This window comes from Lepisosteus platostomus, chromosome 2 (genome assembly GCF_059453375.1).
Source record: "Lepisosteus platostomus isolate fLepPlt1 chromosome 2, fLepPlt1.hap1, whole genome shotgun sequence".
In the NCBI taxonomy this organism is placed as follows: domain Eukaryota; kingdom Metazoa; phylum Chordata; class Actinopteri; order Semionotiformes; family Lepisosteidae; genus Lepisosteus; species Lepisosteus platostomus.
Genome location: NC_142612.1, coordinates 70612528 through 70640482, shown reverse-complemented (window position 1 = coordinate 70640482; position 27955 = coordinate 70612528). Strand labels below are relative to the sequence as shown.

Sequence of the window (27955 nt, the reverse complement as noted above, 5' to 3'; positions counted from 1 at the left end):
TGTCAGAAAGTCCTTCACCTTTTCTCTTCTACACTTCAGCCTGCAGGATTTATAGATGCTTTTCGTATTTAGAGGTATGGTTTCAAATCACTCTGAAACATCAAAGAAGATTATTCACTGTACAGATCATTTGGCTAATTCTCTTTTTGTCCTGCTGTGCATTTCACGTACGTGAACTGAGCTGACCCGCATTCCATGTGGTTCAAAGACAGTCCACCTCTGTCCCATCTATTCCACCATCCACAGCTGCACGATCCTGAGGGTATGTTCTGTTCCTTGCTTGGGAAATTCTTGTTTTAAACCACACATTTCTCAATCGATAATCATTCGTGTTACCTTCATATCATTAAGAAAATAACCAAAATCAAAACCAGCAATTTTTACACTACTATTTTTACTTGAGAGAGTGCACAAGAATTGAAATCAAAATGTAAAATTCGGTATATCTTTGGTGTCTTCTAAACCATTTCTAAAACGCTTTGGAAAGGAATATATATATATATTTTCTGGATTGAATTACACTTCTTTTGATAGGATAAAAATCAAATGCCTGCAATGAAGGGAGAGGGCCTGCGCTTGATTTATAATGATTTCTTGCTATAGAACTAAGACTTCAGGAATAGAGAAGTTATATTTCACTCACAAATTTCACAGAAACAGTAATGCAAACTAAAACAAGCATAAAAATTAAAAGTTTCACAGCTCCTGAGCCATTCCGGCTAAAAACCTCAAGCTCTAGCTGTAAGACTGCCATGTGAAACTGTCTGAAACTTCTCTTTCCTGTAAATGGGTCCATTCAAAATAAGTTTGCTTTGTCATTTGGTTTCATAGATTAACTTTATGGGGGAAGTACAGTGTTATCAAGCTCAGACAACTTATTAAAACATCCATATCTAAAAACTAACACTACTTTGCACTGCAAAGCTAAGTATTTTGCTTTCAAACCTTTAACCGAGAAGAAAGAGCTGTGAGACAAGTAATTAAGTGCTGCAAGAAAACCCAAATCCATTGTCAGTAACCAATGGCTGTTTAAAAATAATTTGAAGTCAACCATACGGTAGCAACGCAAATGTTACTTCTGTTTTCTTTATTGTCCTTTTCTTCTCCTTAATGTACACAGATCAATGAAAGTTGGCAACATCCCCCAAAAAACAAAAGTACAAAGCATATCTTTTGCAAAATATATACAAAGTTCCAATTTACAATTTTTGCTTTCCTTTCAAAACCAATGCCGTACCGCTTAGCAGCAGATATATAAAAAGAATTTCGTATACTATACTCCTAGGGTGTCACTTCACATGGTCAGTGTCTGAAAAAGCTAGGATTTACAAATATTTACAGCTCTACAGCTGCAATACTGAATCACAGGGATGCCCTACTCTTAAGCCCTGAAGAATCTAAGCATTAGCGTTTAAAAACACAGGAGTCTATAAACAAATTGGAAAATCACCCCCTCTAGTTTAAATTTTTTAAAGGCACCTTTGTGAAACTTTGTGATAATCATAACATGTCCACTGTTCAAGCAACAGTGCCCACAGCCTTAATTTAATAAAATTTCTTTATACCGTTGCACAATGATACACCTGTACGTTCTGTGGCTTGTTCAATTTTTAATAGGTGTTCAACTTAAAGAATATGACAAGCTGCTATTCTGAAAAAGTGGCATAAGATGTTCGGGTACTAGGTCTGAGGATTAAGTCCAGTGGTGTTAATTCTCTATTAGTAATTAAATTACCAAGAATGCATTAAAATTACAAGGCTTGGTAAGCAAAGGAACAATCCCATATGTAGAAACTGTAAGCGTATTAACACAAAGCCTAACCGCTCCTTGACTCATCTTTTTATTTGAACTAATGCAAGGCTTGAGAACCTGAAAGCATTCTTACAGCAACTACCATTTCTTAAACTTAAATAAATTACACATTTCTCACAGACCCATTTCTTACATTTTGCTATAATAGTAGCTGCTGGTAAAAAGAGGTAGAAAAAATAAAATGGAAGAAAGCTTGGGATACTTCAGGAAATAAAATATTTTGCTAACATTCTGCAACATCAACACCCCACAATGTTTGCTTTTTCCTTAAGATACAGCACAATAAAACTTCTAACTTTTTATTTCTCTAAAGCTAATCCTTCCTTATTCAGAATTCAGGTCATTATGAAATGAGATGCCATTAAATAAATGCATCACAGACTTGGAAAGACAAATGATTAGTGAACACAAGGCAATTTAAAAGTAGCTGACCAAGTGACATTCAAAAGAGGCAACTCGTTCCTAGGATCTGTCTTCAAAGTCTTAAAATTTGACTTTTCATATGTTAAATCTGATTTCCCAGCTATACTTAAAATGTTTCATTTGCTCTAGTACATTTTAAATAGATTCACAAATACTGTAGCTTAAACCAAAGTGTACAGAAACAGAAGAATGTTCCATTATAGTAAATTCTGTGATTTAACCTACTAGTTTTGAAGAACACAAATTAATAAGTTACTTGTAAACAGTCTAGATTAAAGCCAATAGGAAGATCAAATACACAGTGAAACAGTGACTTTTGCAACAATGATGCAATACCTCAAACTCAGTACTGAAACTCTCAAAAACACTTCTGCTTTTATTGTTTGTAATTTCAGAAAAAAAAACAGAGAATCTCAAACATTTAAATTACACAAATCAGTGAAGTTTTAAGATAAATTACTAAGTCTTTTGTCTGCTTCTCCTGTTGAGAATTTAAAACTTTTCACCTTAAGGGTTAAAAATCACTAAAATAAAACTCGTATGGCAATATGTAGTTGCTGGCAAGCCCCCCTTAAAGCAGATTTTAACAGTTTGAAAGATTCTGATTTAGGGAGAAAACTGCCTAACCATTTTAGTTCCATATTAGAACAACCTACTAAGAGCAGGGAAAAAAAAACATGAAAAAAAACAAAACAATAATCTTATCAGTCTCGTTGACCTCATTTCAGTTTTTTCCAGCTTTCAACTGATGTTAAGAGAGATCAAATGACTGACATCTGCGGAATTCTGCCATCTCTTTTCAAGCGTGCTCCCGATGACATGAGTATCAATAACAGGTGGTTATCACGAACATTCAGAAGGAAGACAAACATCCAAGTCCTATCAATTACCTGCACCCCCCTTCACATAAAAGACACCCGATGTTCACTCCTGAAGTTCCCTGGCCAGCATCTCTCCATCAAGTCCTTCTGTAGTAGCCCCTTGGCTAAGCTCACTCAAGGTGGTGATGGGAATCAACAACCTTGTCAATGTCACCAGTGTGACCAACCAAATTGAAGACAAAATCTGCTCATAGCATTTGCTTACTGTGTAACTCATAACTGTGTGGGGGCTTGTCTACACCTCCTTAATTAGGGCTTGTTCCGAGAAGAAAAAACACCAAAGTGTACCAAAATGCGGATTAAAAATATCTGAACACGTCTTGGCTCTTTCCTGTGTTCTGCATTAAAAAAAAAACACTGCCGAGAATAGTACAACATATTCAAATAGCAGCATTTGTTAAAGATATCATTATTATTTCACTATTCGTGCTACACATTCACTTTTCTGTTGTTCATCTTAAACGTAAAAAAACAAAAATGCTTCTGCAAAATGCCCCCTTTAAAATGACATAAAAATGTTAAGTAAACAACCTTTGTCTTTCTGATTGTAAAAGTCACATTTGAAGAATATTTTGATTGTGCAATGTTAACTTGCTTCCCCATGACACTATTTACAAACCAGCTTTGAGAAATGTTTGCAGGAACACTTTTTTTAAACTGGGAAAGTAACTGTAATATATCAACTTGGAGCAGGATATTCAACAGCTGAGAACTGATAACACCGGAAGACGGACAAAGAAACCCTCCTTTAAAAGTTGATCCGGATCTGCACTTGAGAAGGACCTTGAAAAAACATCTGTCATATCTCAGCTCTCTGGTCATTATGTTCTCTTGCATGAGAGCAGACATTTCAGCCAACAAGTAAACTTCGATTTTACTTGTTTTCGCATTATTCTTTTTCACTCTTACAAATACCTCAAATCTAAAATATAAATAAACGTCAAACAAAATTAATTTAAAATATCTGCATTTATCCAAGGAGACATCAAAATGTATCAGGTTATGATATAAAAATGCTATTTGCAGTAGCTTTCTTGTACTCTGAGCACTGGTATCTTACAAACCTTTAAGTGTGCAATTAAACTTTTAGGTTGTCAAATCTGTTCAAGGTCCTGATCAAAATCAAGGAATACTTTCGCAGCACAGGAAAATAAACGTGACCTCTTAATGATAAAGTTTCTCAGTTGAGATTCCGATCAGCCGCAGGTATTTCATGGGCTTTGTTCAGATCAAGGAAATACCAAACATTTCACTGAAATGAAATTTCAGGCAGAGGAAATTTACGGAGATTTCTGACACTACAAAAATTCAGAATATTTTACAACATTAAAAGCTGTCCACAAGTTTTTATATATATATAACAAGGCACAATTTTTTGGAAGATAACTTCCTTATGTGTAGTGCTGATCACCAGTTTTGCAGGCCTTTCTTGAGCCACAGGCTGGATTTCAGACATATGCCCCAAGAGCTGCATGGAACTCAGTGAGGCACTGTACCAGCTGCTGGAACTTAGGCCTATCCTCAGGATCAAGGGCCCAGCAACAGGCCATCACTGCAAATCTGAAACAGTAAAAAATATAACATCAGTATCACTTACTCAAGTAACCAATTTCCCACTCATGAAGATTTAATTAGTACAGCAACTGAATTAGCTACATTAATAAGATGTTGAATTGATAAGCATCCCACAATTACAGGGAAAAATTAAATATTTGCCACATAATTTAATATTTATTTTAAGATCTGCACCCACTACATTTGTTTCTGCAACCTCTCATGCTAACAAAACATTACATTATTCTTACACAATGATCGTCATTTTACTTGCATTGTATTAGCATTCTTTGAAAAATGCTGCTTCCTTCCCTTTTGATCTCCCACTGATATGTGAAGGGTGTTTTTTAAGGTGACATTCTGTCTCATATTCAACATGTAATGCAGCTGTAGTTTAAATTGTTTATTAATACAGGACATTGATAACCTTTAATGCTAAAAATCCACATAGTAGCCACTAGAATTGTAAACTACAAGTTCCTTGTATTTTCTTTCAAATCTTTTTTGCACAAGATAACAAATTTCGTAGAATCAATATCCAAACCAAAAATATCTTGTCTTCTTTATTTAAACCTCCTAGTTCAGCAAACGTATCACAACACACGACATCAAACAAAAGCACAAACCTAAATCTGGCTAGAACTTACATGGACTTGAGATAAAGCAGAATTTAAAAAGAGAAGGACTCTGGAGTGGCTTAACCAGCAAATGGAACTGTTCAGAGTGGAGGCTAAAATTCGAGCTGGTGGCAAGTAACAAGCTGACTGACTGATTCCTCAAGCAGCCATGGTACTCAATTGGCTGAGCACCTACAAGGGTTAGGGAGGGATTCGTCACCCTGGGCTCTGGGCTCCAGCAACCCCTTTAGCAGGATCGCAGTGGACCTCTCCTCCAATTAAGTGCTGAACCTCTGTTATAGGCCTGCGTAGGCCATGGTGTGTTACAAAACTAGTGGCTCAAAGGTGGGAGGGTATGAATCTGCCTGTGCTTCTTCCTTCTCCCCTGTGTGCGGTCACAGTGCTCATGGCTTCGAGCCAAAGTGCAAAAAAAAACAAAACAATTGGCTATTCCAAATTGGCAACGCTAAAAAAAAAAGAAGCAGCAGCCTTGGAAACTAGACAAGATACTACTAAAGAAAATGCAAAAGTTCAGTGACAATACCAACGGGGCAGAGTGTATTTTTCAAAGCAAAGTCATCCCTAACAACAGTACACAATTCAATTAGGAAAAATTAAATCTGGTCATTTGCAGGAGAGAACCCTGAGACGCTCAGGAAGCTTTGACTAACATTCTGATGTGCAACGAAATCATGAAAATACCATCTTTCCTGGTTGTGTGCCAATTTACACCGAGGCCAACAGATCTGTGGAAATCAGCAATTTAAGGAACAGAAAATCCTAAAAGGCAGATACTCACAGTTCATCGGGGCAGTTGATGGGCTGTGCTATTCTGTAGCCGTCCTTCAGGTATGCGGCCATCTCGAAAGGGTCTATGTCGACATAGGGAGTCTGTCCCAGAGTCATCAATTCCCACAGGGACACGCCAAACGCCCACTGCAGAACAAGAAAGCAAGATTACATGCCTCTCCCCAGGGAACTGGGAAAGTCATAATACCGAAAGGCTAGAGAAAAAGAGGATGGGATTTTGAAATCGGAGAAAAGGCACAAAAGAGCAATGCTAAATTACTTAGATGATAATTGGATCACAATATTATGGAGGCTTAAAGAAATGGTAGATTAGGAAATTTTCCTTTTCTAAATAGATTATGGTTAGTTGCGCTGAAAAATTGGAATTGTCGTTGTACCAACACTGTTGTAATCACAATTACAGTGTACTAGAATGAGCTGAGTTTTAGGATAGCAACAAAGTTTAAGTGTCCATCTTGGGAGTCTGAGCTACTTTTTTCTGACATCAATATTTTCAACACACAATTCTCGCCAAAACACTTTTGTTACTGCATGAGCCATCTTACTCTGTTTTGTTACTAACAGGGTTGACTGAAGAATATCTGAATAAGTTAGTCTGAATGCAACTCTAGAGTCCTCATTTGTTAGACTCATTTGGATTAGATGCATTTTTGTAACTACAGAATTGGCCAACCATACATGACAGAAACATAACTGCTGTAGTGGCTTAATGACTATATTTTTGGTATTAAGGATGTGTTAAAAGCTAATGCAATTTCTGGGCATACATATGAAAAACATATTAAACCATTAGTCTCATTAGATATCTTCATAATAGTTATAGGATAACTTCTGTAGTTAATCTAATCACAGGCAAATTTGCCAGTAGAAACTAAAGCAATGTTATAAGAAATATTGTAACATGAGATTCAGAAAAGATCCAAATGAATGCTTTGTTAGGGAACAGTTAATATTTCAGCTTGACAACAGCTGGTCAAAATATAAACTCTTTATGAGGTGTGGACCCTTCTTAAAAGCCAGAAGCTGTGTTAGGATCACTTTAAGAGCTCAAGCAGGTAGTGACAGAAATCAAGACCTCTTCTCACTCTTTTATTGTTATTCTGTTTAGAGAACGGTCTATGTCCAGGTCCGATACAGAGTTTAGAAATACAGCACGTCTCTTTATTTGCCAGTCCATCAGGTCTCCCATGTAAAGTTTACCCCATTCTCCATTTTTATTTCTACTCATGGGTGTGGAATTTAAAAAAAAACAATGCAACAATATTGCAAAGATCACAACAAAGGCTGCTTTGTCCAACATCTGGTTAAAGTTTATTTTTACTCATGATTCTAAAGAACTGCACTTATTCTCCTCCAGTCAGCAACCTAAGCACATGGAAACTCTGTCAGTTACTTTAGGGACAACTTCAAGAACCTGTTGGCGCCACTTTACACTCTGGGAACAGAATATTCACAAGCAAACAAAGCAAGGAAATTTATAAAGTCACTGGGTTATTTTTTCAGCATGGCTGGTGGCAACATCTTTACTGAATTAAGGACCTTTTTGCTGATAAGAGTTTGATTATTGTGCCTGTGTTACTCTGTTCCACTTCAACTAAGGCCGTATGCCAAGAAAGCACAAATGATCACTTTTATTCCCTTTGCTTATCTGAACATTTTGTCCTTAAATAACCTGTTTTAGTCAGATTATTACATTTTAGCTCAATAATAGTACATCAAGTAAAATTCGCCCAGCACTTATGTTAAAAACCTTCATCAATATTAGCCATAAACACTTTTAATCAAAAATTGGGATATGATCTTTATCATGTAAAAACAATTTTAGTCAAAATGTGCTTCATGTCTAGATTTTAAGCACATCATGGTGCACGGAACAGTTCACAATTCGTGTTTTTTAGAAAGCCGAGGAATTAAATTTCAACATAATTTTTGGTTTTCAGTGTTGAAGTTTAAAGCAATCAACAGTCTATGAATTGGGTAGCAAATATTCTGTCAGACTTCCTTCCTCTTTCCACTGTCTGAAAGCAAAGAAAAGATAAGCAGAACATTCCGTAGCCTGGAGAAACATATATTCTGATGTTATTCAAACATACAGAAAATAAAAAATTCCAGTTGTTGTCTGGCAATGTTTTTTGAGCATGTTCGCTTTCTTCATTTGTCTGTAAAATGAATCCACTTTTTACTATGGATCTCACAGTCGTGTGTGAAGCTAAAAAAAACCAACATTTGCTTGCCACCACGACTGTTTCAGAAGACAGAAGACTAATCGGTAATCTCTGCTCCCGATAAATCGAAAATAATATATCGACACTGTCATGCGTTGCGAAAGTCATCCTCACTGTCTCAGTGACGTAAAACAGAAAGCGCTGCTCCCTCTGGCTGTTTCACACAGCGCAATGGACAAAGCAAAAAAAAAAACCCCTTCAAAGCCATTGCCTGATTTCCTGCAATACCGTTCCTTCCCCTTCGGTGACGGCCACAAAAAGAACAAAGTGTTACCACAAGATTTCACATCACGTCCACCATACAATTCCCCTCATTGTTTTAGTCAATACGTGGCACGGCTTTTAAGATATGTCAACTTTCAGCAGTAGGGAAAAATTAAACCATGACATTTAAACGTGATACAGAACTCTTTCCTGGGAATGTGCACCTGCATGCCTCTGAAACCGAGGGCAGCAACAGGATCTTGGGTTCAAACGCGGTTTCGGGCTGCAACAGGCAGACACTCGGCAGTCTTGTCTCAAGTAGAAAACTAACCAATCAGTGATTTTTCATATTAGCAAAAATAACAAACAAAAGGACAATTATGAGATACAAATGAAAACAACTGAAAACGGATGTTTTTTAGTAGGCAACTTTTGTCACAATGGGATTCAATATTGCTGTTTTTTAACCTAACTCTGTTATTGTAGCATATTTCTTTTGGTGCTAAGTGAACCAAATCAATCCATTCTGCTGCGGTAACCGAGCCAGCTGTGCTCAGTCTGCAGGACTCAGGACTTTCTTTTTTTTAAAGATGCAGTCTGATCAATATTCCATGTGCGAAGTGTGTAAGGTTAAATGCAGGTTTAATATTAGCAAAAGAGGCACACCTGAGTTTTAACAGCAAGAGAAGGAAGACCCACCAGCTGAAAACAATAGGAAAATACAGCATGTTTGCCTCTTTGGCTGAACCCAAAATACAAAAGCCTGTTCAGGGATGTTCACTGACCCTAAAGCTTGAATTAGCAGCTACAGTGAGTGGACGCCTAACTGTACAGAATGGAAAGACATATATTGATTAGCTGTCAATGTCACCAGACAAAAACTGGGTGAAACGCAGAAAGGACAGGCTCATACCAGTGACAGCAAGCATGTCCCAACAATTCATTGCAGTGAAACACAGCTACTAGATTCTTTTAATTATTACTATTTTGGATAACTGCCCGTTACATTTTCAAAAATACAATTACATGTGACAGCAAGATAAAATCACTTGCATTTTTCACGTGATGAAGGCGCTAATGCATTTTTCAACACCTGAAATGTCAAGGCAAGATCTGAAGCTCTTTAACACGGCATCAAAAGCACAGAGAACCTCCTTACCACGTCACTAGCACTGGAGAAGTCATTGTTAACCAGGCTCTCCAGAGCCATCCAGCGGACTGGCCGGTTCTCATTGTCCCCTAGGCAGTGGTAGTCCATAGGGAAGAGGTCCCTGGACAAGGCGTTGTCAGTGATCTTCACCTGCATTCCATCATCGATGCTGCAGGAAGCAGAAACAAGCTTCATGATTCAACACTAAAACACCCAACAGGAGCCTGCAGAGTCACACACACCCCTCGGGACAGGCATGACGTGTGCTCCTGACACGGTTGAACACATTGAAGATGAAAAATCTAAATAACCTGCAATGGACTGACAGCACATTAACACAGTATAAAGTAACAGAGTATTATCCTCACTTGGCACTTGTCACAGGTGTGTATTAATAGTATTGAATTAGCCCTCTTTTGGTCTGCATAGTACCAAACGTGAGCCGGTACCCGTTAACACTTTAATGAAAACAGGATGTAAAATAATCACTATACAACAACCCATAGGCTGCTAAACATCAATTCCTTTTGCGGGTGGTTTTAATAGTAAAAAACGGACCTAATTTTTAAAAACTTTTTTAAAACCAAAAACTCTTCCAGACTAAGCCCTGAAACCCCATGTCTAAAACAAAGTAACATCTTTCATCACATTATTAGTACGGTTTTGTCAAGCAATGAGACACAGAAACAACTATGATTATTGGAAGGATCATAACCCTACGAGAGTCACTAAACAGTCTAATTTGATCTATGATGTACTGCACAAGTTAAAAGTCATGGAAAAGTTCAAATTTGTATTTAAAATACAACAAACAACAACATACAGTTTAATAAGGCTTCTTCTTTATTGTCTAAACCTTGAATTTTGAATCCGGTGCTTATAGTACACTGCACTTACACACAGTTCCTGGCTGCTAGGTCTTTATGAATCACTTCTCGTCTTGCAAGATAGCTCATCCCACAAGCAATCTGAATGGCCATATGCACCAGGTCTTGCTGGGAAATTGCCTGCATGGTAAAGTCAGAGAATATGGCAATTGTTTTACAGAGGAAGGAATGAAACCAACAATCTAACTACAAAAAGACAAGCAAAAAGTGTTTAACTGAATAATGATCATAAGATATCCATACCTAAATCAATTACCTTATGCTCAAATGTGTTGTTTATCATTATATGAAAATAATTTAAGCTTGCATGATAACAGATGACAAACTGTCAACTGTCCTGCAGGACAATCCAAGTATAGAACTGAGATCTATCAGGTTAATTATTATGCTATATATTCAATATGCAAGAAGTGGGCACTAGCACACAGAAATTTGTTTTGAAAGATGGCCTAGCTATATGTACGTTACAGCACAGAGTAATCTGAGATACAGAAGTTTTCGAACAAAACCTAACCTAACCATATGCAAGTGCTCTTTAGAACATCATTGAAATTTACTGTAAAACCACTTCACTGTTCAGGAAGTCAGGGCCAATTTTAACCAGGTAGAAAGAGTAATACTGCAAAAATAATAAGCAACCATAAGCAAGACTGGGCAGAAACACATCGGAGCGAGCAGAGTTTTGACAGAGCAGAATAATAGTGTGGGACCCCTCCTTCCTTATGTAATGGACAATTTAAAGTAGCTGATCAACCCACCCAGCATGAGGGAGAAACACAGAAAACCCTGTACAAACATGTGAATACGTGATGAACGAGCAAAGCCCACACAAGCAGGAGCCTACTGGCCAGAATACAACCCAGGAGTGGAGAGATGGCAGTGTTCATAGCCACTGTGATGGCCACCTTTAAAAGGCATGTTTTCAACGAGCTGGTGAGACTATGTAGGATCAATGAATAAACACGGGGATAAGCATGCTGAATACATGAAATGTATCAAGGCTGGGAAATAGCGGACAATCGCAGGTATCTTCTTAACGCTATCGTTCTGATTTTCATCCCAGGGCACGGTGCAGCACAAGCAAGAGAACTAATTCAAACGTTAAAGCTCTTTTGTGAGCTGTGACCGATATGTGAAGTACTTAACAAAAGAAATGGAGCACTGAAGCACGGGGATACCTTACTTTCAATGCCAGAAGATTCTATTCAAAATCTTATCGCTTATAACAAAATCGGACCCGATATGGAATTCGGTTAAGTTACAAAGGCAGACTCAAACCACAATCCTTAACTTTGATTGAAAGCACGATCAATTCCAGTTAAACTTCAAAGGGATACTGGGAATCAAAAAACGAACGAGTAGGAATGAGTAGCAGGTTCAGAGCGCCTCTTCCTTCGGGCTCCCGCACAGCTCTCTGGAGCTCGGCGCCATCTTCTACCTGTGGGTTGTTGGCCTCGGCCAGTTTGCACTGCCGCAGGAAGAGCTTGAGGTTCCCCCAGTTCATATAGGGCAGCAGCACCATGGGCTTCTCCCCCTCCTCTGTGCACACCTGGCTGATGGGCAACAAGTTCCTGAAGGAAACAAACACAACAGTGTTGGGACTCTGGTTAACTGGTTAACTCGCCCGAAGCCACATCCAGCCCCTCAACGGCCTCGTCAACATATCTTCGCTCTGAAAGCATTTAGAAACTCTTTTTTTTCCCCTGCATTAGCTGTTAAAATGGGAATCAGAGGAGAGTTCCTGGAAAGATTCATTTTCTGCGGATGTGTGCAACTCCTATTATTCACTCAAGCAGTCAAATACATTAGAAGGAGGGTGACAACCACCCGTGCTTAATAACAGTGATGGTGAACTATGACACAAAAAGGAAAGGAAAAAAAGTGCCGTAAGAAATTACGTCAAGTAAACCGTCTACCATAGGCATAGCATGCACTGTGGATGTTGCCCAACACCAAAGGAAGTGGAAAACATTGGTGCAGAATGGGTGCAGTGTGTATTGCATCAGTCTGACCAGTCACAGAACATTTTAATACTACTCATTCCATAACAAAAGGGAGGAAAATACAACTCTTGTAATTCATAGCATTTACAAGACGTCCTCTGTATTCATTAAGGGCACCGCTGACACCATTAAGCAGGTGTGTGCAAAAATGAACATGAAACCAAGAACTATAATTTGCAGCACTGGGACTATGTTTGCTTAGAATACCTGTAAACCAGGACTTAAGATTTCCAACTCAGTGGAGCTTTTAGGTTTCTTATTTGATTAGCAATTTAATTTTAAACATTTAAACAAGACAGAGTAAGAACTTTAAAACTGTTATTAAACTAGCCTAACTAGGGTAATAATAATAATAATTAATAATAATTGCTTACACTTATATAGCACTTTTCTGGACACTCCACTCAAAGCGCTTTACAGGTAATGGGGACTCCCCTCCACCACCACCAATGTGCAGCATCCACCTGGATGATGCAACGGCAGCCATAGTGCGCCAGAACGCTCACCACATATCAGCTATCAGTGGGGAGGAGAGCAAAGTAATGTAGCCAATTCATAGAGGGGGATTATTAGGAGGCCATGATTAGTAAGGGCCAATTGGAAATTTGGCCAGGACACAGGGTAAGGTTCTGTGATCTCAGAAATGTGGGTTTTGACAGTGCTCTCAAAGAAACATACATTTTCACAAACTGAACTGGCAAAGTCTGCTGCAGAAGATGCAAGCAGTGGCAAGTTAGACACAAACTGTGCCACAGGACAGCAGTCATTACAGAATTACACTCTGAAGAAAAAAGGACAGCTTCAGGGAGCCAAACTGAAGACTGAGAGGCATCATTGTTCCTTTTAAATAAAAAAAACAACAACATGCTATCATTTGACATCACGGCCCGTGATGAAGCAAAAGCACCTGATTTTGTGATGAACGAGTTCAAGTTCTGTAAGTGGAAACTGCCAGGAGAGGATCCAGACATACGATCCCTTTGCTTCTCAATGGCTGTGCCATTGCCTGGGCCAGGTCAGCTCACGTTTACTTGGGTTTTAAATTTACTGGTGGGTTATAATTTCAATCTTGTCGAGGCCACGTGCCAAAAACTGGAGCTGTGAGAGCGCGGCTATCTGGGGCGAGACAGCCTATTTGCTTAAGGGCCAGGAATACGAAGTAACCGACCATCAGGTTGGTTTAATGATCTCTTAGCGCTGCTGGTACCATCCTGTCTCGGTGTTACTTCTGTGAAACTTCTGTGAAACACGAACGTGTATTGCACCAGGGGCAGTGTGCTGCAAGGGCTCGCCTCCCCCAGAGTTGCTGAACAATGGTAGTGGTGGTGGGCATCATGCCCGTTTAGCGCAAACTACTCCAAGGCACAGCTGCAGAGCCAGAACCCAGCCATTGCAAATCCAGGAGCTCATTTCAAACCCCTTTCTTTTTCTCAGATTTTGGAATCAACGCAAAAGTTTGCGTGCTACAGTATTGTGGGTGAAAACAAAGATGGAAACAGATCCTGTAAGGGTGCAGATTTAAAATTATTCAGTTTTAGAACCTAACAGCGACTGAGTTCAAAGAATAACACCATGACAACTTACTAATTATAGATCCTAAAAGATTCTTAAAAACATTGATCTGTTGGATACAGGGGTTGTTACTGTGTACAGAAATATAACTCAAGAGACAATTCCAAACTGGGCATGTATAATAATATAATAAATTAACTGCAGATGCTAAATTAAAAAAAAAAACAGCACTGTTAAGCAATGACGAAATTAGAAAAAACTAATCCAGTGAAAAAACAGTTAAATATTTAAAATAATTTACAGGATGTTTATGAATTTCAAATAAGTTAAATGTGTATTAACAAGCTTACAATGCAAAAAACCACAGGGTGAGAGTTGTGAAATCTGTCCTGATCAGAAAGAGGGCTTTTTCTGAGAATCAGGCATCACAATGCTCACACAAAAGTAAGAAGTAATTGTAGCAAAACACCGGATTGAATAACTAGACAAAAGGAGGCCTTTAAGGACTTGCCTCTGTCGTTACACCCCAACAACTACTTGAGAATGAGAGGAGCATTTTATTCTATTATTGTATAAGTGTGATTTAAGTGGAATGTGATCGACTATAAAAATAAATAGGGCACCAGACTTAGTTTTGTATCTTTTTTCCATAGGCCATAAGATGAAGTCAACGCGTGTGTAATGAGGACTACTTTTAAACCATCCCTCAGTGACATGTTCAGAAAAAAAGAGCAGTTTACAGCTGTCCCTAAGCAAAACAAGGCTCAAACTGTGACAAAATACATACAACGTCTAGAGACTTCTTTACTTTTCCCTTCCAAGCAATAGCTTGAGAAAGTTTGTGCAACAATCTACTAAGAAAAGGTGTAGCCTGTGCAGTATTAAAAGCCTTTTTCACCTCCTCTCTCCTCTCCTTATTAACAGAAGATGTCAAACCCTGCAGATGCAGTCGACTGAATTGTATCCTCAGCTGACTCACCTATGATGTAGCCCTCGGAGTTTACAGCTCTCTGTCAGCATCATTGTCACTTGAACCTCCGAGGCATGGTCTACAGAAGTAAAAAAAAAAAAAAAAAATCACTTTTAAACAGACCTACGAGAAGAGCAAATCGATACAAAGAATAATCCATTATCAAAATTTCAGTCAGTTAATTCAACTGAACCCATTTGAAATACATGTCTTAAGATAACCCGGTTTCCTTCATAACAGTACTTCAGAAAACAGGCCTGAATGCAGGAAACAAAAAGCAATCCACAGCATTTCACCTTGGTGATGTCAGAAGCAGTGAACTCTAGGCACCTTTTGTATTTGTACCATACCCGAATTAGGAGTATAACCAGTTGAAAAATGAGCTAAGTCTACAAACACAGAAAAAAGACAGGAGCAGTAAGAACTGTTCCGTTCTTGGATGCCATTATGGCCTTCAGACTTTACATCTGGTTTGTAAATAAAGACGTGCTACAGAGTAAAGGCAATCATGCGTTGTGCCTCTTGCTGTGAAAAACCTGTCCCCACCCTTGTTACCATGAGCCCATAATCAGCTCATAAAAGCAATACAAAGCTCCTGATTTAATCGTTCGGTCCAAATGAGCCACATAAGCCAAATCGAAAGGCATATCGCTGAACTACAATCATGAAAAGTGCAAAAACCACACATACTGGATTTGCGATAAGACTCCGGGGCAGAAACCTTACTTCCTCACAGTTTTGTTTATTTTCTTTTTAATTTAAAAAGGAAACCCAGTATTTTTGATTGACTCTAGTCTAGTTCATATAAATGCATTTTATCTCTATACCCAGATTTGGCATCCGCCTTGTGTTTTTGTAAATCTGTATTGTTTCCTCCTTTGTGTAAAGCAGCGAGGAAGTTCATGGCTGGTTCCATACGAGAGTAGTGGGGCAGTACCAGTTGACAGCAGCATTGTTCATGGACCACAGGCACACCCTAAGAGCCAAACACAGGAGAACCCAAGAGTCTGGGTTCCTATCAGCCTTGGGTGCCCCTGGGACTTCTGCACAATTCCTAATACTTACAATTGGCAGTTCTTTATCGGTAGAATAAAAAGATCATTGGTTTCTGAACAGAAAAATAAAGCAGCTGGTAACACATAGCTAACAACGAAATGGGAATTAAGTGATTCACTTTCAAGACACTGCTCATAGTAAAGCCAAATTCACATTACATTACAGGAATAGAGCCGTTCTGAAACAATCTATTCTGGTAGCACAGAGCACCTTCGCTGCAAAGGCACCACTGAGTGCAAACTAGAACACAAGAAATGGCCAAGATAAGCCAGGTGTTGTCCTCTCGTGCTCGAATGCCACTAATGACACTAGCCGCACTGATTTCAGCTGCTACAACTATGCAGTGAGTCCTGGATTCTCAATGCAATGCACCACCAAACCTACAGCTACAAGACATAAAATCAATATTATTTTACAGCAGCATATTTCTCAAAATTTCTTGTTCCATATGTGAAAGATGCATTACTTTTTAGGCACAATCTGGTCCTATATGCTGCATTTACACTATCTGCAGCACTACCTGAAGTATTCAAGGCAACCAGACTCAGGTTCACAATCAGATTGTTAAACACTGAAAATAAGTGGAGGGAAGGACACGGACTGTTGGTCAAAGTTCTAGGCATAGTGAGCACCAAAGTAGCATCCAATACTCAATTACTACACCACACTCCCTCACAACCAGCTTAGAGGCGGGGTTTGTTTTAGAAGCTTTCTGCTGGAACAAATGGGTTGAACACCGAGAATAATGAAATCAGACCGTAAAATGGGAAAGAAAAGAAAACCGTAAAATTCAGACAATGCAAAGTACTTTATGTTTCAAAACTTCAGATATTCACTGTTCCTCCTGCAAACGGACACTCTGTTCCCAGCAGTTGTGCCACACACAAAAACAAATGTTGAGGGGACAGAGGAAAGACGTCAAACTTTTGAGACTTTAAATTGATACTGAAATTAGTTTAATTTAAGAGCAAACAGCTGAATACAATTGATATTTTGGCCATTTTGTACCTACTCTGTTTTAGGCCATAAAAAATGCTCCACTTATTATCGGTTGCATGAACTACATTAATCATATTATCTATAATTGTTCCTGTTCCCTATGACTGTGTATATTTTATCACATTCTTGTTTAAGTGTACAGCACACAAGGATAAACTTGGCTGTTCATGTTTTCTCAAGCTTTGAGACAGTATTGTATAATAACACATATAATGTACATGCTTACAAAAACCTTGCTCTTTATCTGAGCTTCTTCACACACCCCTTTTTTCTTCTAATATGTATTAGGACATCACCTCATGAAACTGGTCATTTATAATCTGCTTCTATTTTTCAAAATAATATGCCAAATTTTTTTAAGAATCCAATCTTACTTTCTTCTTACGTGCCATTTCTGGACATCTGTAATGTTTTTGTTACGTTTAAAAGCAAAATAATTAGCTATTAATAATTCTATCATTGTAGCCTTTTGACAAACTAGGCAAGGTTCACATCTGGAACAGCTGCCTGAACAGAGAACTCTTGTGAAAGATCAGAAAACATCTATGATGTAAAATAGCCTAAGCAATACACACTCCAGTCTCCAACTGGACAACCTGCAGATGTGCCACTGTGTGTGCAGTGCTGCCCCTGCTTCACACTGTAGAGCACTGGTCCCTGTCCCTGTAACTCACCACCGTAAAGTCACCAGTTTCTAAAGACACGGAGCAATTAAATTCTGACCAATTGAGCACGTGATTTGTTATACTAAATAATTTAGAGAGGACCAATAGCTGAGCACCCCCAAGTTCCAGAGACCTCTAACTTGAACAACTTACCTACTTAATTCATCAATGGCATCCAAATGTCACCAATCTGCGGATAATCTCTCTGACTAACGGGACTGGTCCTCTGCAGGGTGAGGACTGCAGACCCCTGCTATGCGTTTTAAGACTGAAGTTTCGCTTTAAGATTAACTCGGCTCATTTCAGAAAGTGCCATTCATAGGATTCCTGGAAGCTCTCCATTTCTGACCGCATTTCTCCCATGAGACCAAAGCTTGTCCTTTCACTTCCCTTTTGTTGAGCATCAGCACACTTGGGAGTTCCTGAACATCAGACAAAAGGCCATAAACTCATGGGTTTCGCACGCGCTGTCTTTGCAGCAGTCTACTCTACTGGAACCAGTCCATGTGAACAGAAAGCCAAGGAAAAACAAAACACCAAAGTGTGCAACTCGCTTTGTGACCTAGAGAAACGTGCTGGCTCTTGTCTCTGTGAAACCATTCAATAAATTCTACAAGATATCTTGACATTAATTTCCCAAGCAAATCTTTCTGCTCTCTTTGGCTTCATACAATAACTTGGGCTGTGGGATGTGCGGAGGTCACATTGCTGCCACTGGGAAAACATCACTCACCTTTCACCGTTTTCACAAAGACTTGCTTTTCCTTGCTGGGATCCTTCTCATCCAAAAGAACGCCATGAAAAATGCGACCAAATGTACCTGCGACACAAACATGTGTTGATTAAAGTCAAGTCAGAAGGGATCTGATTAAACGTTTGAACTGAGGGCGATGAACAGACACAGGCACAACACCATTCACACAAAACACCATCTAACCTTTCAAATTACAACACTGATCTAAACAAATGTCGGCCAACTAAATGAAGTGATGGACACCAACACAATTTCTGCTGACTGGTATTGTGACTCAAAGGTTTCGTGCATGACTTCCTGGAGACCGAGAACTGCCATCTTCATTTCTTTAACAAAAATACATACTGCAGATATATGCAGATAAATAAAATCATAATATACACCAGCAAATTCTGTTCTTAATAATTTCCTCTTACATAGTTGTTTTTCTAGTCAATTGTTCATGGGAGATGTATCTAATATATTCTCCTGGTTTAACTCTCTTCATACTGACACTTTGTGGTGAGATTCATCAAAATGAAAAAAAAAAACTAATTTTTGTCTAACATTATTTAGATCCATGATGTATGTGGATAAAATAATGATAAGGATCCTTTTCCTTTAGAGTGAAACAGACAGAATGAGTAACCTTTGTGTTAAGGTTCCGTAAACAATATATTCAAGAATCATTATATACCAAGAAACATTAAAAACAAACAAATGAGTACTGGAACCAATATCATTTGATGTATGTCTTAGAGCCTTCTGGTGAACATAAATAATCTTGGATTGCTTCTGAAAAATTCAAGGAGAGAGGTTATATAAACCAAGCTTGCACAAATTGGGTTGTATTGAGCCTCGTGAGGCTGTGGATTAATATCTATAAAACATTAAAGGTACTGTAAACATTACATAATGCTGGCACCTGTTCCATTGAATCAGCAGGTCATCAGTGCTGTTGCTGAATGAATATTTCCGCACTAATCCTTTCTAATGTGTAGCCTTATTCAAGTGGCTGTAAATGTCATGGTTATGAACTGGAAGCAATTCTGAAATAATTGAAGGGAACCAGTATCACACGCAACAGAGTTAAAAATTAATAGATTAAGGACCTTTCTCTAATCCAAACCTGCTGAGCGAAATTGCAGTTAACAACCTGTGGTTCACCTGCTTTTTTTCTGGATCAAGAGCTATAATTTGTCCATTGTTCTTGCCCCACACAAATGAAGCAAAGATAAGGACTCCATATTTCTACCTAGAACTCAGAGGTTCACATATTTCTATTTCAATGACCAGCTTTAATAAAATTAATTAATTCTCCTTCAATATTCAGGTATTTAGAAAACTGCCACACAACTTAAACCAGTTATCAGTGACAGTAGCCAGAACATAAGATCCTGAAATTTGTGACCTAATCAAGTAGCAAACTTCATTTAGGTGTTTTTTTTTTAAATAAATCTCTTTTTTCTGTCTTTTCAGTGTCATGTTTGATGACATTTAGTTTCACAAACTAGCAAATGTACCCCGACGCAAACTTGCAGTGAAAGAAGAAAAAAAGATCGCTGGCAACACAGTAAGATGGTCTTTTTTCAGCTTTGTTCTCAGAAAACAAGATGTTAAACCTCTCAGGGTTTTGGCTGGTTTAAATATCCTTTACATAAATAAATCACTCTTCCACAACATTTACGTAAACTAGAAAATCCATCCCTCGGGGCCTAGTCGTCCTCTTCTTGTGTTTAAACAGGAGATTTCTTCACGGATTACTGCAAAAGGCCTGCGTCAATCAGCGTCTCCTGCATGAGACTCTTCAGTTGCTTGCCAGTGCCTGCCTGGTTAATCAGCAGTGCTCATTTAGCAATTTACAATGTGCAGATTTCATGAGAGACCTGTCTGACTTAATTCGCTCTGCCCTAAAAACATAAATCTTCCCAACATCTGTCAAAAGCATACCACTTTGGCTAAACTACAATAGTGCTATTCACATTCTTCAGGGTAATATGCTGTATGATAAAAAATACCTCTGGTGTACAGCTGCAAACAAAAGCATTGAAACCCTGTTTTTGTAGATAAATTTACAAGAGCATCTTTGCTTGTTGGACAAAGATGTACTTACAGGAGATATCGCCTTCAAATAATACCGATTAACAATCACTGTTGCACTTAATACATTAGTCAACAGCCTTGTTTCAGAGTGGCATTACCTCTGTCTTTAACTGTTAAATTCTGGAATCAGGTTCTTCTCTTTTGTGAGCTTATTTTCACCAGTGCACCATATAAAAATTGATGTAAACTATTCAATTTAAGATTAAAAACACCATCCATATTTCAGGCTTTTACCTTTTGATTAACTTTTCTCTCTGCTGAAATTGTAGGCATTTTGTGAGAGAAGAGAAGTACTTAGTACTTGGTCACAGACTAGACATTGGAAATAATGCAATAAAGCAGTCATTAAAAGAGCTAATAACAGCTCAGCTGAAGCGGAACTACCAAACATCTTTAAAGGTAAAAAATATCTTTAATCCCTATTTTTACTTGAATATGACTGTACAATACAAGTAAAAAGCAGCTTTGCTACTGCAGTTGTGACAATATTTTTTTTAAAGTACAGGATGTACTAGTTTTCTGCCAAGGTCTGATTACAGAGCAGACTGTTAAACACCGCTTGCGCTAAGACCTACCTGCTTACATTCACCCATGGCTCTCCTGACTGGAAAGTGCTAAACCATGCCTGGATTAGAGATTCTTGGAAACAACTTAACCAACGTGCTTGTGACATCACGCTTTTTACACCTCTGGCCACACTCAGTGTGTTCTCGGAACACTGATTAACTTCATGCTTATAAATTTTCTGCAACCAACACAAAACCCGCCAAATAATAGTCAAGAAACCCTAGGAATGTTTACCATGGGCAACGTGCACCGTAGCTGTGCAGTTTTACAATGGCTTCACCACAACCACACCAATGCCTTACTCTTCGCTAGCAGTTTTCCAGAGCCCATCGTGTTTTGTTTTGCTGTGCTTTACAATTCCGTCACCACAATGCTTTTAGTTTATCATGGCACACTGCAATAACATAGAATAGAACAATAGGGCAATGCTTTACTTGAATGAGTCTAAAAAAAGACATCATAACGTCTTCAAAACATCTACACGGCACAATGAAACAAGCATACATAAAAACTTATAGTAAAGTAATAGTCATATAAGCCCACCAGGACCACTGTTACTGATCTTCATCTGCAGAAAAGTCATCATCATGAACCTGACATCTCTCTACCTGTAGTTCTGCTCTTAGCTTTCAGCTGGAACAATGTCTCGTTATGATGAAGCAAAACATTCCATCGGCCGTCATGGTTCCTCAATACTTTTCAAAGCTTTCAGCCGGGTGTGTATCCACATCTACGGCCAAGCGCTAACTGAGCTCCCGTGCAGAGGCACAGATCCACATCGGGAAGATTTACTCCGATTCAAAAGCCCCGTACCTTCCTGTAGCACATCACGCAGCGTGACCCTCTCTCGAGAAATTGCGATGTCTTTCACTTTGGCCTTGGCTTCTTGCAGAGTCACACTTTTCAAGTCATTCTTCTCAATGCGCAGAGATGGGTAACCTGAGGTGTCAATGGAACCAAAAATGTATATTACATATAGTGCATTATGCTCTTCGTGTCCATTTAAAATTGTGCTTAGAACTCAATAAGAGGAGTTAGGACAGTCAGACTGAATTCGTACAGTATAGCCGTCATGTTATGCAGTCTGTATATCCTAAATGCGAAAATAAGTGCCTCTAAATTGTGACAAACAGAGCAGTCGCTTCATGAAAATCAGATGATTTATAAAATATAATGAAACCATCACTTTTAAAAGCACAGTATTCTGCATAGCTGGAATACATCTAATACATGAAGACACACTGTTTAATTGTGGCTCAAAAATCGGGAACATTTCCATTATGACCAGTTAAATACAATGCTATAAAAGTCACCACATTTTGCAATTTTTTTCAAATTGTTAAATTCTTCACGTTTCCTAAATTCACACAAATAACTACTAAATCTATATATTTTTTAATTTTGTAAGAAAATGGCAAAAAACTTTTGTTACTTTTGTTCTGTACAATTAGCATATAATATTAATCACCTACAGCACACCTTTGTGTAATCTCTGGAAAAAAATGTATATTATACATAGCAAATGTGAAAAAAGACAAATGTGCACTAATTAAGTTTTTTTTCAGGATTTGGTTTTCAATTTTTTTATCATTTCGGTTTTCAAGTTTTTTGATTTTTTTTGTCTTACCATCTGAAACAGATCACGTACAGCCTTCCAGACATGGATATAAAACATCAAAAAGTCAAGCAAGAAAATAGGTCTGGTCGCACCATGTGAGAATTTAAATCTAATTACTCAATCACTTTCTTGACAGTATATATATACACGTCTATACAAACACCTCAGGCAGGCTCCAGAGCTGAAACTCGATTTTTTCCTCTTATCCTGCTAGGGTGGAATTAACCTCCACTTGTTCTTTTACACACCTATCTTGTATTTGTACGGTATGGCAATTACAGAAGATGACTATTGGTGATTCAGACCTATTTTACTATAAGATCAAGCTCAAAAGGTTCCCAAAGTAAGACATTGTAGGTAGTACACTTAGACCAGAAAATGTTAAATGATGCACTACTAAGTGGAAGGTGGATGATTGTGAACTTGCTAGCAGAATGACTGCCTGGCACAGTCCTTAAGGGAAGCAGTGTAAGCATTGAGCAGCTACGTAAGATATCACATCATGTATCCTGGCATAAGCCTTCGGATTTAAAGTGATCACGCTCCCTAACTGCCATTAGATTCTGACAGAGGAGTTACTAGAATAAATCTTGGAAAAATACATTGTTTTTTTTATCTTTTAAGTTGTCCATTTGCAAGTATTTGTCGTACTGCAGGCTGTGACTTCATGATACAGGACACCCATCACAATTATCATGTAAAACTCCAGGTAAATAAAATATAGTTCATTTGCATATAGTAAAGAAAACCATACTTGTTTATCACTGCATCAGAATAACTAGCTCAATATAATGTAACAACACAGAAGACTTTTAATCCACAGGAAAAGCATTACAGCACACTGCATCCAAGTTGCCTGAGGGTGCAACTTAATTCTTTTGTGCAGGTGAGCGGTCTTAAAACATTTAATGTGCAAAATGCGGTTTGGGGAGGCTTCCTCAACTAAAGAATGGCAGAGCAACAATAAAAGACTTGTGTGCTCTTGAGCATGTTTCATGGCTCTGGTAGACCTGGAAGCTAAGCCAGGTATTTTAAAACAACACTCTGATAGGTCTTCACAAAGGAGTGCTTTAAGCTAAGCATTAAGGTAAATTTCTGATAACTTAGGGGCCAAATTCAACCCCAAAAATAATTCAGAAGTACTGAAAATATTAGACTTCTTCTAAAAACTGAGTTCAAATATTTAAGCAATATAATAAGACTATCCTAAAATGATACTCATGGACATTAAAAACAAAAGCAGTTTCTTAGCAGTGGAGTTGGAAGTTTTTAGAACTTCAGGATTCAAGACATCTTAAGGTTTAAGTAGGGAAAATACAAAGTTAGTAAAGTTCAAAATGTACTCGATTCATTTTGAAGCAGTGGTTAACCATAAATGTAAGCAGGCAATCTGTTCTGTATTAATATGCTTAAAAATAACTCCTTGTGATAAGGTTTTTGTTTTTCAAAAGAAAAATTGATGTAAAGGTTTCTCATAAAGTCACATCACAAGTGGATCACACAGAAGCTGTGTGAATTAAATTAAATTATTGGTACTATTCGCAGATCTCTTCTCAAACTGTTTCACAGGCGAAGCTCTTCAGTGACACCCAGTGCTCAGTTCAAGAATTGAAAGACCTATGCCACCCAATAGTCATAGCAAGATTTGTTGCAAATAGAAAGTCTTAATAATGCAAACATTTTTTTAGCTTTCACTCCATGTTAACAACATCCCAAAGAACAGAAATGTTGAAAATGCAGCATGGAGATCTGGACTACAATTCAACACATTTACCTTTTTACTAAATATGTAAACAGACAAAAAAAACTGGGCCTAAACATCAGACCAAAAATATCTTTTTCAACATTTTATATGTTGAAAACACTTTACAGTTTAAATCACATTGGCATACATCCAAATGACTGACGCAGAGATTGGATTCGACTCTGGAAAGCTCATTATGGATTTCGGTCATCGGAAGGTCCAAATAAAATTCTCGGGACCTGGGAAACGGGTGGGCTGCAAAAATAATGTGAATGTTAAAAATATGGCAAAAGGTATCAAAGAGCATTTAAAGCGCACAATCTTGTACAAAACAAGAAAATTAAAGCTCAGATTTCTTGGGGAAAAAAGGGTTGTGAGAAACAATTACTTCTGACAGTTCAAAAATGAACACTGAACGCCAGTTTTTAAAAGCATGGCCTGCTTTGATAACTTTTAATGAAAGAAACTGTCCTGCAAAGTTTATCTGTCTTTACTACTTCTACGTGGCAGTCATACTGTGATGTTAAACAGCTTCAGATCTGGGAAGCCTTGCAGTTTTCCCAAATATTTTCTGTGTGAACTTATACAATTTTTTCTGTTGTTAAATAATAAGTCTGTCAAGTCTTAATTTAGTTTTTATTTTCTTTCCAATGCTTAAAGCTCAAAGGAATTTGATATCTTCACCTTTAACTTACAGACAAGCTGGCCAACTGGTGGATAAACTGTGACATGCACAGAGTTTTTTATTTTTACAGATTAACACTTGTTAATTTACAATTAACAACTGAAAGTTAACTGTTAATTAACTACAATTAACAATTTGACTTATGTGAATATAAAGTTTCTGAGATACGAACTTCAAAAAGTTACTGATTTCTGAGTGAAGTAACTGAACTTGTGCAGTTTATTCTTTTCACCAGGAAAGGGGAGGAGTTGGTACCCCGCATTAAATGGGTATTCTGTCAAGACAGTCACCTGAGGGTATATCCCAAGTATACAGACTTATGTTATTTAGAAAAGCTTCATTGCGAATATTGCTGATGTCAGGAGTAATGTCGGGTTCACAAAGGAATTTCCCTGGCTTACAAGTTTCCTGAACATATTTCTAAAACCAGTTAGTCTGACAAAGCCATGCCTATGAGCACAGTTATTCACCTATTCCTTTGAACGCTCGCCTTCCCTGACGAAAAAGAATCGGATTCAACCACATTTCCAAGTTTAAAGAAACTCGAAAGTTATAAAAAAAAAACATCTGCAATTAAGCAGAAGAAAAATGAAAGCTCCCGCTGGTAACTGAGCTGTGTAAGAGATCTGCAAACACATAGCAAAGGCCGAAGGGGCAGCCTGAATTGCTCTGGGATAATTCCCAAATTACAGGGTTCACATCACATGAGGATTAGCCCACATGTCCCGACTCCTGCGTGTGCAGATAAATCACAGCTGGGACGACAACGGACTGACGAGCCGCGAGGCGATGGCAGCGCTGAAGCAGAGGGTTAGTATTTGGTTGTTCTCCGAGACACTCAAAGATGGACTTACTTTTGGTTTCGTGGGAAGGGGCACCAGAGTTTGGGAAGGAGGCAGCAGCAAGTTGAAGGATGGGAGCAGAACCGGGGTGATTGTCTGATAGCAAGAGGGGGAACAGTAATAAACAAGGCGCTTTAAACCAACTCAGCAAGGTGGAGTTTAATTAAGATATTCAACCAGCTACAACAAAAACAACAACAAAAAACAGTGCAGGAAGACACAAACACTTGTGAAGGTGCCATTCTTTGCAAAGCTAAGGTTTTTTTTTTGAATGCACACCTTTTACTTCTGAGCAAAGGGAGGACTGAAGAGACGAGAGGAGGGCATTTTGCCCTCCTAGTCCATTTGTGAATAGGCTCCTCTCGTTTGCAACCTTTCTTAAATTCTGAATCCTGAATGAAACATACACTCATTTACAATGACTAATAAAACACATCTTTCCCCTGGCCGAGCACTTTTGAATGCTTTTAAGAGACAGACTAGCAGAAACCAAAGCAGAAACTCTGTCTGCTTGTCATGGACAAGCAGAAATCAAAGTAAAACAACCAGACTTGAACAGCACAATTCTAATACTGTATACTTTGTAAGAAGGACACAGGCTTAATTCTATGTACCTAGAGTAAATCTTTTCTTATATTCTTTACAAAACTTTAATTATTTTATCATATATCCTCCCAATTTTGAATAATAATTTGTCTTTTTATGCCTCGATTTACAATAAGTTACACACAAGTTCCTCAGACATTTCCAACTATCAGGGCATTCATATTTCAACCCTACAAGCTCGTAAGCAGTATAAAGGAGGCTTAGCATCAAACGGAGGAGAGGTGTGCTGGTCACATATGTCACTGTGAGCCTGCAAAAGCCTAAGAAGTCACAGATGCCCCGTTTCTCTGGAAACCAAGGGTGCCTTAGCAGACTAATCCAAACCATAACCGCAGCCTGGATAGTGTAGTTTCCCCCTGCGCCTGCCCTCAGAGCTGGCATCTTTATTGTTTCAGGTTCAAAGTCTTTTATCTTTCAATACGATCATAAAAATGGAACCATTTTCACCAGGGTTTTTCCAAAAGCAAGAGTTCAAAACCAATACACCATAAAGCTTTAAAACTTCTCCCTTATAGGTATCACACAGAAGACATTGAGTCCTTCCTCTATGACTCACGTCAACTACTGTGATTGTTCTACAAAACACGAACAAACCATGAAAATATCTGTGTAACACCAATTTATTATCCTGAAAATTGTATATTCAAGAAATCCAGAAATTAGACAAAGGATGGCATAAATGTTCATATAGATTTATCGTCTTTTCCCACTGACTCCATTGTGTTCAAAAGAGGTGTGAAAAATCTACATTTAAATCATGTTTTTATTGGCTGCAGAAGTGAAATCGCTCATGAAGATCTATGTGTTTTCATTGTGCATTAGTATTCATTTTACGTCAGTAGCTCATTAGGCACACCCATGTTTTCATTTACATATTAAGTAGCGAGCAGTTAGATTTGCTACTTGTTTGAGGAATATTGTTCCTTCGTAGGAAAAAAAAGAGACCGATCTCAAAAAGCCATGACTTTACATTGCCATCGCAAGACGGGAGGTTGCCCGGCTGTCCGATTATAGCTGCCACGACTGACAGAGATTCTGTTGGAGCAATCAGACTGGTCCAGAGAAACCAGGATGCAAGCGTTGTGAGACTCACCACACAAGATCAGGACCACGTGATTTGCAGAACGTTTTTTTTTTTAGCTGCAGTGGCTACAGCACAAGAAATTCCAATAAAAATAACCTATGCATCAGCAGAATGACTGTAGCTCGCTGTTTGCATGAAAATGATCTGCAGATGGCAGTGAAAAGAGGATTTTACTCACTGATGGATACAGTTTTGTCCTTGGCA

General features: G+C 38.3%; 1 protein-coding gene across 2 annotated transcripts in view; it reads right to left on the bottom strand.

The window, feature by feature from the left end:
• Positions 1–1058: 1058 nt before the first annotated feature.
• Positions 1059–27955, bottom strand: part of ryk (receptor like tyrosine kinase) — a 69324-nt gene continuing 42427 nt past the window's right edge. Inside the window, exons 8-16 of one of the 2 annotated variants that reach the window (XM_088616630.1) lie at positions 26074–26157; positions 21986–22111; positions 18503–18589; positions 15059–15128; positions 12003–12135; positions 10575–10684; positions 9687–9846; positions 6088–6224; positions 1059–4677 (exon numbers count right to left, since the gene is read on the bottom strand). In XM_088616630.1, coding sequence (XP_088472756.1) covers positions 4566–4677; positions 6088–6224; positions 9687–9846; positions 10575–10684; positions 12003–12135; positions 15059–15128; positions 18503–18589; positions 21986–22111; positions 26074–26157 — 1019 coding nt within the window. In that variant the 3' untranslated portion in view covers positions 1059–4565. The remainder of the gene's footprint in view (positions 4678–6087; positions 6225–9686; positions 9847–10574; positions 10685–12002; positions 12136–15058; positions 15129–18502; positions 18590–21985; positions 22112–26073; positions 26158–27955) is intronic. The other variant, XM_088616631.1, reaches the window with a different exon arrangement.